This window comes from Monopterus albus, unplaced genomic scaffold (genome assembly GCF_001952655.1).
Source record: "Monopterus albus unplaced genomic scaffold, M_albus_1.0 scaffold40.1, whole genome shotgun sequence".
NCBI classification, from domain to species: Eukaryota; Metazoa; Chordata; class Actinopteri; order Synbranchiformes; family Synbranchidae; genus Monopterus; species Monopterus albus.
The window spans coordinates 3,287,579-3,301,233 of NW_018127920.1; the positions used below are offsets into that span (position 1 = coordinate 3,287,579).

The 13,655-nt window shown below is 39.6% G+C and overlaps 1 protein-coding gene across 2 annotated transcripts in view; it reads left to right on the forward strand.

The window, feature by feature from the left end:
• abca2 (ATP-binding cassette, sub-family A (ABC1), member 2) overlaps positions 1-13,655 on the forward strand; it is a 136,441-nt gene that overhangs the window by 84,158 nt on the left and 38,628 nt on the right. For both annotated transcript variants that reach the window (XM_020599227.1, XM_020599228.1), the window contains 4 exons: positions 6,346-6,519; positions 9,712-9,814; positions 10,131-10,245; positions 12,338-12,528. In XM_020599227.1, coding sequence (XP_020454883.1) covers positions 6,346-6,519; positions 9,712-9,814; positions 10,131-10,245; positions 12,338-12,528 — 583 coding nt within the window. The remainder of the gene's footprint in view (positions 1-6,345; positions 6,520-9,711; positions 9,815-10,130; positions 10,246-12,337; positions 12,529-13,655) is intronic.

Sequence of the window (13,655 nt, forward strand, 5' to 3'; positions counted from 1 at the left end):
CTGAAACGTTGGAGGGTGCACCAACCACATTTTGAGCATTACTCAGTTTGGAACTTAGCATTTGAGAGGGTGCAGGCATGTGTAAGCACAGAATCACATTTTTAAAATTTTTATAAATTTAACTAATTAATGAATTTCTTTATTTTTACCCATTCCACCCCTCTTCAAAGGACAACTTTATTTTTTACTTTCATACAAATGAGAATTACATATTCTGTGAGGCCCTCCCGTGTAGTAGTAGAAGTAGTAACGGTAGCAGTGGTAAATGATTTAATGCTAAAGAAAATTGAGTCAGGTGGTTTACTATGGATATGTATGTGACTTAGTGTTTATGTGAATAATACTTCTAAGCTGAAATAAATTATAAATGGATATATATAAAGGTTAGATAAAGACTGGTATATTTTTATGTTTCTTAGCAGTTATCCTCTCTATGGCAATATATTCTGTAAGTACCTGTAAGTTGGTCCAGTAATTGATATGGCAGGTCTACCTAGATTTCCAGTCTTGAAAAATTATTTTCTTGGTGATCGCTAGAGAAACGAGTAATGGGTTTTTGTATTTAGTTAAAAGGATAATCTGTGTGGTGTGTCCAAACAAACAGCGTTGAGGACAATGGGATTCTGCAGCCCATGATGGTGGAGCATTAGTAACTGTGGACCAAATGGAGTGAACAGGTTGACAAAACCTAAGTAGCATGTATCATCTGAGAATCATCTGTGTGTCCCATGGTGCATTGTAGACAGGTGTCTGTGTCCAGTAATCCAATTTTAAATACTTTGTTGTAGGTGATGTGAGATCTGTGAATGGTTTAAACTGTATAAGTTGTAAGTTTGGTGTTAGTAGTCATGAAAAACGTGTTTCTACAGATTTGTATCTAGAAGTCAGAGCTGGGAGAGAGACTACAGACAACCAGAGCTAAAAAGAACAGCGTGCCGCTTCAACAATCGCTGCAAGAAACATTACAGAGGCGCGAGAAGCTCGCTTCAGAGACCAGCAAGGCAAAGATGATCACAGAGAAATTGACTGAATTCATTTTGCTAGATGACCAACCAATTTCTGTTGTGAAAAATGTGGGGTTTAGACGCTTAATGGATCACATGGTTTCCACGGCTGCACTTTTTTCTGAGAATCATCTGTGTGTCCCATGGTGCATTGTAGACAGGTGTCTGTGTCCAGTAATCCAATTTTAAATACTTTGTTGTAGGTGATGTGAGATCTGTGAATGGTTTAAACTGTATAAGTTGTAAGTTTGGTGTTAGTAGTCATGAAAAACGTGTTTCTACAGATTTGTATCTAGAAGTCAGAGCTGGGAGAGAGAGCCAGGTCGTTCTTCCATTTTGTATATAGAAGTGTAAAGGAGGGGTCTGAGGTGGATGTAAGTTTGTATAGCTTAGAGATGATTTTCTTAGTGGTTGTTATTTGCATAATCCTCTCAATAAAAACAGATGGTTACATTGTGTTATTTATGATATTAGTTTTTAATTTAATAACGTGTTTTAACTGTTGGTACTGAAGGAGTTGGTCTCTCCCAACTCCATACCTCTGGATAAGTGTGTTAAGTCACATAACAGTCCTACAGTTTGCAAGAGTCATAGCTTGAAACAAATGTCCATGGTACATCACCTGCCTATTCATTTTTTAAATCAATTTTCCCCACTCAGCGACACACCCGCTGAGAAACCAACTCTGGTAACTGACTCTATAGTCAGAAACATGACACTAGAGACACTGGCGGCCATAGTCAAATGTATTCCTGGGGCTAGAGCAGGCGATATCGTATCCATTTTAAAGCTGCTACAGTAAGGTTGTTATTCACCTTGGTGCTAATGACTCTCGACTTCACCAGTCAGAGGTCACTAAAATTAATGTTGAGTCGGTGTGTAACTTCGCCAAAGCAGTGTCAGACTCTATAGTTTTCTCTGTGATATATTAAATAGGTTGAAGAGTCTGTGAAGATAGGCTTGTCTATTTTTGATGATGCCAGTCTAGTCAGGGTGATGAGAGTTGGAATAACTCTCTTATTTTCTATTCTGGCTTTGGTTATAATTTTTAAGTCAGTATTGATTACATAGTGGGAGTAGTTTTAATTTCTGATACTACTCTGTAGAATAGCCTTTGTAAGATGTTCCAAAAATGTTTATAGATTTCAGCTAGTAGTCCATCTGGTCCTGGTGGTTTATTACTGGGCATTTTGTGTAAGGTTTTATATATTTTATCTAAGGTGAGGTGTGCATCTAAACTTTCAGTGCCAGTTTCTTGGGGTACTGGGTGTGGTTGAGCGGTCAATAGATGGGTCATTAACAGTGTTTAAGTCTCCAGCTATTATGATGTTTATTGAGTTGCTTAGAAGGGAGAAAAAGTTGTTGAAGAAGGATCGGTCATCACTAATTGGTCCATAAATATTAGTAAGTGTGAGTGTTATGTGATTGATTGATACATTAATCAAACACAAACCTTCCATCTGGGTCAATAACAGTGAATAAATGGGATATTTTTATTTACTATAACTGAGAGTGATTCAAAAACCCTGATGAAAATTGCCACTTCATGTTGTGCTACCTCACCTGGATTAGGGAAACCAGGACACCCTGCTGGAGCCAGACCTGGGAGGGGAGCTCGGCAGCGACCATCTGGTGGCTGGCAGGAATGGCCTGCCCAATCTGAACCCAAATGGTGCCATGTTATTGGACTTCTGTGCTAGTCATGGATTGGTCACAACAAATGCCATGTTTGAGCATAGGGTTGTTAATAACTGTACTTGGTACCAGAACACCTTAGGCCTTAGATCAATGATAAACTTTGTTGTTGTATCAACGGATTTAGGTTTGTTTTACCTTGGACGCTTGGGTAAAGAGAGGAGCAGAGCTGTCAACTGAGTTTGGTGAGGCTACGCAGAAGTACTTTCTTTCTTAAGGAAGTTCTGGAAAACCATCTGGTGACTCAGAAAGGGAAAGCAGGGCTTGGTCCAGGCTGTGTTTGGTAGGGGAGGAGAACTGCTGACTCAGACTGGGCATATTGTCTGGTGGTAAGGGCATTTTGAGGAACTCCTTAATCCATTTAAAGTGTCCTGCAGGGAGGAGGAAGAGGTGGAAGACTTGGGAAAAACCTCACCCATATCTCTGACAAAGGTCACTGTAGTCAAAAGGCTCCTCGGTGGCAAGGCAGCAGGACTGGATGAGATTAGCCCTGAAATGCTGAAGGCTCTAAACATAGTTGGGCTGTCTTGGTTATCACTCCTCTTAAGTGTTGCATGGAGGATGGGGACAGTGCCTGTGGACTGGCAGACTTGGGTGGTAGTTCCAGTTATTGGGCTATCACTCCACTCATTCTCTCTGGGAAAGCCTCTGCCAGGGTGCTAGAAAGGAGGCTCAGAGCAATTGTTGAGCTTCAGATTCAGTAGGAACAATGCAGATTCCGTCCAAGTCATGGAACAATGGACAAACTCTTTACCCTTCCAAGGTTACTGGAGAGATCCTGGGAGTTTGTCCACTCACCGAGAGGTTAAACACATTCCAAGTTGGTGTTGGTCTTCATCAGGATTGTCCCTTGTCCTGTTTGTGGTTTTCATAGACAGGATATCAAGGCCCATTTTGGGGGGAGGAAATTGTCTGGTTTGCGGCCCATGGAATAGCCTCTCTGCTATTTGCTGATGATGTGGTTTTGTTGGCTTCATCAGACTGTGAACTCCAGCACACACTGGAGCAGTTTGCAGAATGAGTGTGAAGTGGTGGGGATGAGAGTTACCTCCAAGCCTGAGTTCATTGTGTTCTGCCAGAAAATGGTGAATTGCTCTCTCATGGACTGTAATTGAGTTATCTCAGGGTCTTGTTTACAGGTGACAGTAAAATCCAGTGTGAGATTGACAGACAGATAGGGGCAGCATCAGCAGTAATGCAGGCATTGTACCAGACGATTGTGGTGAAGAAGGAGCTCAGCTGAAAGGCAAAGCTCTCATTTTACCAGTCAGTTTATGCTCCACCCCTCACCTATGGGGGACAGCTTTGGCTCAAGAGGGTAGAGCGCGTTGTCTTCTAACCGGAAGATTAGCGGTTTGATTCCCAGCCTGTCCAGTCCACATGTTGAGCAAGACACTGAACCCCCAGTTGCTCCCAATGATGACACCAGTGCGTGAATGTGTGAGTGCTTGGGAGTGCGAATGAGTGAATGTCCAAATAATGTGGTAGCACTTTGAGTGTGCTGCAGTGCATAGAAGACCATTTACCAACATTTAACAAGACCATCTATGGCCACGATCTGTAGGAATAAGATCATGAATACAAGCAGCTGAAATGAGTTTGAGTCTGGGTACTCCTAGGAATCCTGTCAGAGGAACGTCTAGAATACCTTGCAGAACCTGGATTAGCAGAAAATAATGGATGGATGGATGGTTAAAACTGAGTCACCTCTTTGTTTACTGTTATATGGTGCAGAGAATATTTGATCATATTGATTAAAGCTGAGCTGTTGTGATTCTAAATTGGTTATTTGCATTTCCTGTATGAGGCATATGTCAGCCTTTAATCTTGTAAGATGGTTAGTAATTTGAATTTTTTTAGTTTGAGTACAAAAGCCACGTACATTCCATGTTACCAGGTTAAAGTTTTGCAGGTTTGTGTGTTATGTAGAGGATGGCATGGTGGTTAGCGCTGCCACATCACAGCAAGAAGGTTCCAAGGTAAGAACCTAGGTCTTTCTTGCAGAGTTTGCACGTTCTCCTTGTGTCTGTTTTATGAGGTTCTTGATTATGGATTCTAGATTTTTGGTGGACTCTTCCTGAATTCCCAAGTATATCAGGTTATCACACATAGACCAATTTTGTATCAAGTTTCATTCATGGGTTTATTTTCTTTTCTGAGTGTGAGCATCTGTGAGTGTTTTAACAGAAGCCTCCATGGTTATGCATGTATTGCAGGCTATGGCAAATGTCTTTTATTTCTATTTCAGTGTTTTTTTTAAATTGACGGTGTTCATAGATGAGTCCTTCTTATTTGTTTTGAGCGGGTTTGGAGTATTTGTTGCTGAGTCGGGGTCTTTGTTTTCCATGTTGTTTTGCAGTATGATAGTAGTAGTCAATCAATAATTCCAGGTTCTTTATTCCTTCACTGTGGTGTTAATCCGTAAAAGGGCATCTGAAGTTTGCTGAACTCTCAATATAAGTTGAGTTTAAAATAATAAGTTATTTAGTTTGTTTTACTTCATTAAGCTTAGGTTATGTCTTAGCGGCGCGCCGCCATGTTGTCTCTCCACCCTATTTCATCTCCGATTGCGTCACAGATTTATGTCCATCACAGAGATATGTCTGTCACAGGGTTATGTTGCTGCTCATTCCAGCTCTCACAGAATCAGATTTAAGAGTCTAATCCATGCCGTGCCTGTTCTCATTTCCGAGTTTGTGCTTTTAGATTTCTCCACTGGGGTTTGCGTGAACATCTGTCCACGCTAAGATTTGAAGGTGCACAAAACAAGTTGTGAGTGCTATTCAGACTGCAAATCAGAATTTGAGATCACACAGGCATGTACCTGTAACAGCAGAGAGAGATTTGAGAGTGAGGCAGGACAGAATTGTGATCATACCGGATAATTTCTGTGAGGAGCAGGAATTCTCTTTCACTTTCAAATGTGATACTGCTTTTACAAATCTGCACTTTCTCAAATGCTGAGTTGCAAAGTGATCAGCTCTTGAAAATTGGTTTGTGCACCCTCAAACATTTTGGCCAGGATTTGCTTCCATATATTCTCCTGAATTAGTATCCCTGTTGGTGAAACGAGATATGCCATCGTGAAAATCACTAACCTTCTGATGGTGTGGCATATGCTAATGGGAAAAGTTTAGTTAGGGTTAGTACCATAGTCTATATGAAAATTAAAGTAATGGGATAAAAGCATGGTATCTTTTAAGGTGTCATTTTTTACACAGTATACATTTTCATTTGAAGAAAATTTGTGTTTAATATGCTAAAACAAAAATGTCACCATAACTAATAAGCACCTCACATTGTACTTGGTAAACACTTGGAGCAGAAGAGCCAAATTAAAGTGTAGTGGCAAGACTAATAAAGTAGTGAGAAATGAACAAGGAAAATACATTGGACACCTGAACTGCAACTAAGCCAAAATGAAGCTGTGACTCAAGCAGTATTTAAGAAGTTAAAAGAAATTTCACTCTGTATAAAGTTGCTGCTATAATGAGATATCCCCAAAGAACAAACAGACCTAAGTTAAAGTCCTGGTAGGCTTCGGTTTTGCATTATACATAAACTGACCTTGAACCTATAGTCTGTTGTTACTGTGCTGCTTGGGCCATCAGGACACTGACCTGATGTAAGTTCTTTTTCTTTTCAGGTGTGATTTTCCAGACTAACAAAGATGGCTCCCTGCCACCCCACATTCTTTACAAAATTAGACAAAACTCCAGCTTTACAGAGAAGACCAATGAAATCCGGCGGGCCTACTGGCGTCCCGGGCCAAACACCGGGGGCAAATTCTACTTCCTCTACGGTTTTGTTTGGATCCAAGGTAAATGATTGAAATGTAGTGGTTCCTGATTGCTGACCATACAATATATGAGAGATATGATTCACAATTTACATATTTTCTACCAAAATATCTTAAAGTGAACACTGTTTTAGCGCAGTCTGCAGTTGGCAGCAGACTGTGCTATAGATCAGGACTCAGACACAAGCCAGACTGTGGAGTGAAACACATTGTTTAGTTTGTTTCACTAAGAAAAGAATGTATTCTGGAAAAATGCTTAGCACTGTGTACTGGGAAGAGGGCGCACCTGTGAAGATGCCAGTGCAAGCTGCAGCAGAAGCACGTTCTCACTGCAAGTCATCTTTTATTCAGGAAGCAGAGACACAGAAAGTTGATGCCTCCAGACTGAGTGAATGCAGTCTGACTTGGCCCAGAGAGGGTCAAAGCAATGTACAGGTGATTTTTAGCCATGCAGGATTAACTTATAGGTTTGGCTCACCAAAATTACAAAGATAAAACAGATTTTCTCACTTACAGTGCCTTGCAAAAGTATTCGGCCCCCTTGAACTTTGCGACCTTTTGCCACATTTCAGGCTTCAAAAATAAAGATATAAAACTGTAATTTTTTGTGAAGAATCAACAACAAGTGGGACACAATCATGAAGTGGAACGAAATTTATTGGATATTTCAAACTTTTTTAACAAATAAAAAACTGAAAAATTGGGCGTGCAAAATTATTCAGCCCCCTTAAGTTAATACTTGGTAGCGCCAAACACCGGGGGCAAATTCTACTTCCTCTACGGTTTTGTTTGGATCCAAGGTAAATGATTGAAATGTAGTGGTTCCTGATTGCTGACCATACAATATATGAGAGATATGATTCACAATTTACATATTTTCTACCAAAATATCTTAAAGTGAACACTGTTTTAGCGCAGTCTGCAGTTGGCAGCAGACTGTGCTATAGATCAGGACTCAGACACAAGCCAGACTGTGGAGTGAAACACATTGTTTAGTTTGTTTCACTAAGAAAAGAATGTATTCTGGAAAAATGCTTAGCACTGTGTACTGGGAAGAGGGCGCACCTGTGAAGATGCCAGTGCAAGCTGCAGCAGAAGCACGTTCTCACTGCAAGTCATCTTTTATTCAGGAAGCAGAGACACAGAAAGTTGATGCCTCCAGACTGAGTGAATGCAGTCTGACTTGGCCCAGAGAGGGTCAAAGCAATGTACAGGTGATTTTTAGCCATGCAGGATTAACTTATAGGTTTGGCTCACCAAAATTACAAAGATAAAACAGATTTTCTCACTTAACATGGTATTTGTCCATGCAGACTCTTTTGATTTTTATTTGGTCCAAGTATTGCAATTTTTGCCTTCACCTCAATATAATGGAGGCAAATTGAGTTATGTATTAACAAATGCAAGGATTAATAGCTGTTAGGCTATGCAATTTTTATTAGTATGTTTCAAAGCTACAGGAAAAAGCAGAAAGCATTTGCACATGGATTTTAGGTCTCACATTGGTTTTTACCTGGCAAAGAGATGAACATGAAAAAGAGGAGGATGTGTGTAGAGACACAGAACTGATTGCATCATGCTGATCAAGCCAAATAATTTGTAACAGTATTCAATGTACACGCTAAGAAAACACACAGTTGTGGTAGAAATCACAAACACATACAAGTTCTACTCAGCTGACATGTGATCCATACTAGGCACTAAAAGGCAGGATATGCATCGGGCCCGGCAGTATTGATTTTGCCACTTGGGCATAGCAGCTGGAAACACAATGCCTGACATAGAATCACAGTGCTAGCAGTTGTCTCCATGTATGTACACATGCAGCAGACACCGAAGAGCATTACTATTCACTTGGAGTTGCATTACTATTCACTTGGAGTTATGTTTTTAGGATTTCTCTCTATGAAATGTTGGAAATGAAAAAGAGAAATTTAGAAAAGTAGAGTACTTTGTTTCTATTCATGCTTTGTTTTGTGCTCAACTTGCCCTTGATTGGCCAGCAGGGCAGCTCAGTGCTGTAGATCAGAGAGTTATAACCGCGAGGGCTCAAAAACATAGCCGGTCACATGACTCATGTAGCTTTGAATAGTTCCAAACAGGTGCAATACAGATCCATTGTTTTCTATAGGGAACACCAGGTTTTATCAACAAATTACTTTTACTAACTTCTACAGCCTTGCAAACTAATTTGGTGTATTGTCAATGGTGATGTTTACAATGTTAAATATTTGTAGTATTGTCTTATTAATAATAAAAGAAACACATTAGAGTGAACCATTACCACAGACTGTTCCACCTTCTGTGATAGCTGGTATCACATTTTTTGGTAATCCTGTCGACTTTTACATACCAATATACATACTGATCTATCAGTTTGTCCATTTAATTAAGTGAAGTAGTTATACTCTATTATGAATATAGCTTACATAAAAGGCCTCATTAACTGGCAGCTATTAGTAAATTTACACAAGTAAAAAATCTGGAAACATCTTCCACCACTGCTCTCTAGTAACACTCACCAAGAAAAAATACCAACTATATCCTGAGTACATTCTTACACTCTGTGCTGAATCAGCAGCATCTCTGCCTGTTTCATCCAGTCCACACAACTCTAAAATCTGATCAAAGTGATCCTGAAGATTTTGAACTACATCACACTGATGCCAATTTCCTGTCAGTCTCTAACAGTCTGACTCACTGTTTGTCACTGTATAACATTGTCAGACTCAGTGAGATGAGCTTGAAGATGGACAAACCTTTATTGAAACATGTTTATAAAGACCACTTTAATGCTGAGCGTTTGTTGCAGAGGAGCACTGATGTCTTGAGTGGAAGGATGCTGGACAGATCTGGTGTAGTGAGGATGTACAGGGCTGCACAGCCAGGGAGCAGGATGTTGGAAGGAGCAACACGGGAAGATATGGATTTAAAGAGCAGAGATCATCTGCTAAAGCATTTATACAGAAACAGTTTTTCATATTTGTAATTTTCCATATAAAATATTTCACTGATAAGTGTTACACAGACCCAAAACCTTAACATCAATCTGACAATGATAAAAACAGTTTTGGAAAATTGAATGAACTTTTCTAATTTTATATTTTCATGTTATGAGTGTCACACTGACCAACGGTCCACTTCATGGATGCAGGTCCAGTATTCACTCGCCTTTTAGTTCTGGTTTGGTCTCTTTTTGTCACTTTCCCCCAGATATGATAGAGAGAGCAATCATCAACACATTTGTGGGCCATGATGTGGTGGAGCCTGGCAACTACGTTCAGATGTTCCCATACCCATGTTACACGAGAGATGAGTAAGAAATGGGCTTTGTATTCTGAGATGACGCATATTTTCCTTGTCATATTCTCATGGACTCTCTGTTTAGGTCTTAACATTGGCAAGTTATCACTAGGCAGAGGTGTCATAAACATTACTTTACATGAAATTTGATACCGTGTATTTCAAAATGTTTATATAAATTGTATTCTACATATCTGATAAATATATTTTGTACACATTTATAGATATTTGAAATGCTGAAGATTCCATGCATATGAAATGCAGTGTGGTCTAACAATGTGTGTATATACTTTGCTTGATACTGCATTGTTGTTGTTGTTTTTCTCCAGTTTTCTGTTCGTGATTGAGCACATGATGCCTCTGTGCATGGTGATCTCCTGGGTTTACTCAGTAGCCATGATGATTCAACATATTGTGGCTGAGAAGGAGCACCGGCTCAAAGAGGTTAGACTGTATGACTGTATGTCTGTCACCATTCTGGGCAGTCAGAGTTAACATCAAAGGACTGGTTAACATGTTATGTTTGCATTTGGTGTTTTGTCTTACAGTGGTTCCTCTCACAAAGTTAGGTAATGAAGAGGCGTATCACCCAGTGGAGGCAACATGTCTCTTTTTGTGTTAATGTTGTGGAAAAGTGCTGCCTCCTGTGCCATGAACAGCATGCTCCATGATTTGCATATGGTAGACCTATGAACACAGATGCGAACCAGCTCCACTGATTCCTTTAAGCCTTTAGCTGTTAATATGAGGTTGGAATTATCTTAGCTCCACTTCTATGGAGAGTAGCCACAGAACCAATCCGTCTGTAGACAGTCTGTCGTAATGAATATCCACACTTTCTGAGATGAATTTTCAAACCTTTGCAGCTTTGTGCAAATCAACAGTTTCTTGATCCTAAACGTTCTGTTTCTTTTTTTTTTTTTGCTAACATGGTTGACATCAGTAAATGTTTATAGTGAATAGGAAACAAAAATTTTTGAGTAAAAAAAAAACACAAAACTTTTTGAGTAAATCAAAATTCAAACTGAAAAAAGTGATGTGTAAATCATTTGTGTCCTGTATTACATTGAAAACAATACAGAAACACATTATTTGATGTGATACTTCATCAATTTTATTCTTAGTCCACCACCCCTATTTAGTGAGGGGTGATCTATGTGGACAAAAATAGCTTCCTCCTCTCTCAAACCAGCGATGTTCTCTGGAGAGAATCTGGACTTCACTGTCATCGAAAGAATGTCCTTTGTCCTTCAGGTGCAGGTGGAGTGCTGACTCTGGTCCACAGGGGGTGGCCCTCCTGTGTTGGGCCATGTGTTTGTGAAGCGGCTGCTTAGTTTCACCAATGTACAAGTTGTTACACTCCTGACTACACTTAATTTCATACACCACATCACTCTGTTTATGTCTGGGTGTTTTGTCCTTCGGATGGACCAGTGTTGCAGCATCAGAACTGAAGTGATTTACACATCACTATTTTCAGTTTTATTTTAGATTTTACATACAGTCCCAACTTTTTCTGATTTGGGGTTGTATAAGTCAAAGTCTCTCTAACCTACATCTCTAATCTGGAGTCACTGACTGGACTGGTTTGCTCACTCCTGACTCCAGTTTGCTTTTGTTGATGTCCTCTGCTTTGTCCCTGCTTTTTCAGCCTACACAGTAATATTTAAATGATGTATTTCACACAAACAAGACCAATGTAATGATTTGTATATTAGGTACAATAGGCAGTTTGTTCATTATTATATTAAAACTGACCATATTTTAAGAGAAATACAAACAGGTAACAAATGAAAGGCAAAACTAACAAAGTGTCTCAGTAAGGTGTTGGGCCACCATGTGCCACCGGAACAGCTTCAGTGCACCTTGGCATTGACTCTTCAAGCGTCTGAGCTCTACTGGAGGGATGAACACCATTCTTCCAAAAAAATACAGTGTTTCAGATTCAGGCAGTATTCCCTTGATGGTGGTGAAGAGCGCTTAACACATTGCTCCAACACTTCCCATAGATGTTGGTTGAGATCTAGTGATTGTGAAGGCCACAGCATATGAATCACATCATTTTCATAGTTTTCTAACCATTCATTGAACCCTCCTGCTCTGTGGATGGGGGCCCTGTCATCCTGGAAGAGACCACTCTTTTTTCTCAAGTTTTTCCTTTGACTTGTCTCCTGTCTGTATAAACATAAATCCAGGTAACTACCCAGGGATCACTAACATTTTCTTATGACTATAAATGTGTTATAGTGTTATCAGGGCAGATTATGAGGTATTTACAATACACGAGGATGGTAGTAGTGATTAGAATATGATGAAATTGACAGTAACAATGACACTTAATGGCAACATCGGTAATCTCATGGAGGAATAGGAAGACTGTTTATCAAAAACCCAGACATAACACTTAAGACTAAAAATGTTTTACTATCACTGAATTAACAAATAAGCAAACCTATAGTGGGTAAGTCTTTCATATGTGTGTAGCACAAAATAGTTTAAAAAAATCATACATGTACCCATCATGTCACTTTCTCAGGTGATGAAGATGATGGGTCTGAACAATGCGGTCCACTGGGTGGCTTGGTTCATCACTGGCTTTGTCCAGCTGTCTATCTCTGTCACCGCTCTAACAGCCATCTTGAAGTATGGTCGGGTGTTGCTCCACAGCGACCCCTTCATCATCTGGCTGTTCCTCACCATCTACGCCGTAGCCACCATTATGTTCTGGTAAGATCTCCTGGTTCTGCTTAATTAGCAGTCCATCCCTCATTTTTCAAAATGTGTCAGTTATCATAGCTCAACAACTGGCTGATAAAGTTCAGACACATTTGCAGTGTAAGGAAACACTGTGCTTACCACAGTCTAAATGCCCCAACACAAATACTGTATACCTAAAATCAGGAAATTACAAAGTAAGACAATAACAGCCACGCTTCTTAAGTCCGTTTTAGAATTGATTTTAAGTTATTGATTTTTGTTTTTAAGGCTCTTAATGGTTTGGCTCCATTTTACCTTACCAAACTAGTGCACTGGCACAAACCTGCCAGGTCCCTCAGATCTTCAAGCCAGTTTCTTTTAGAGGTTCCTAGGGTCAGATATAAACGCTGGGGTGACCGTGCTTTTACTGTTGCAGCCCCTAAATTATGGAATAGTCTACCTTTTAATGTTAGGTCAGCTACTTACTTTTAAATCCTTGCTTAAAACCTATTTATTTGGCTTGGCTTTTAATACACAGTAGGGCTTGATGCATTCCTTTTAACTTAATTTTAATTTATTGAACATATGTTATGTGTGTCTGTGTTATTGTGCTGTTTTATTTTTATTTGCATTGATCTTATTTACTTTATTTTAGTCATTTATTGTGATTTTATTTTGCCATGTAAAGTACTTTGGCCAGCTGGATGTTGTTTTTAAAGTGCTATATAAATACATTTGATTTGATTTAAATAAAGTGGGTGCTAGGGGAGAAACCTAATTACTGACCTGCTGTATGCATGCATGCATGAACAATGGCTATGCAGCCCATGTAGTGAAAGCAGCTTCAGTCCTCCATATACATCTGCTCAGGATAAGGTCAGGTACAGTGTTGAGTCTATGTCACCTGTATTGTGGCAAACGCTTAAAATAATCATACACATATTCTTAAACGACAACAATTACACACTCTGTGCAGACAGCTGGTGTGGAGGAAATGATATGAAATCAATTATGAATCATGTACAAATCACAGTAGAGAGAAGCGAGTCCACATCGTGAGACAGAGGACTGAAACATGTGGTGGACATACCTTCATGTGAACAAGTCATTACAGTTACCAGCTTACTACAGTGCAGATAAACATGTTTGATTGCCTG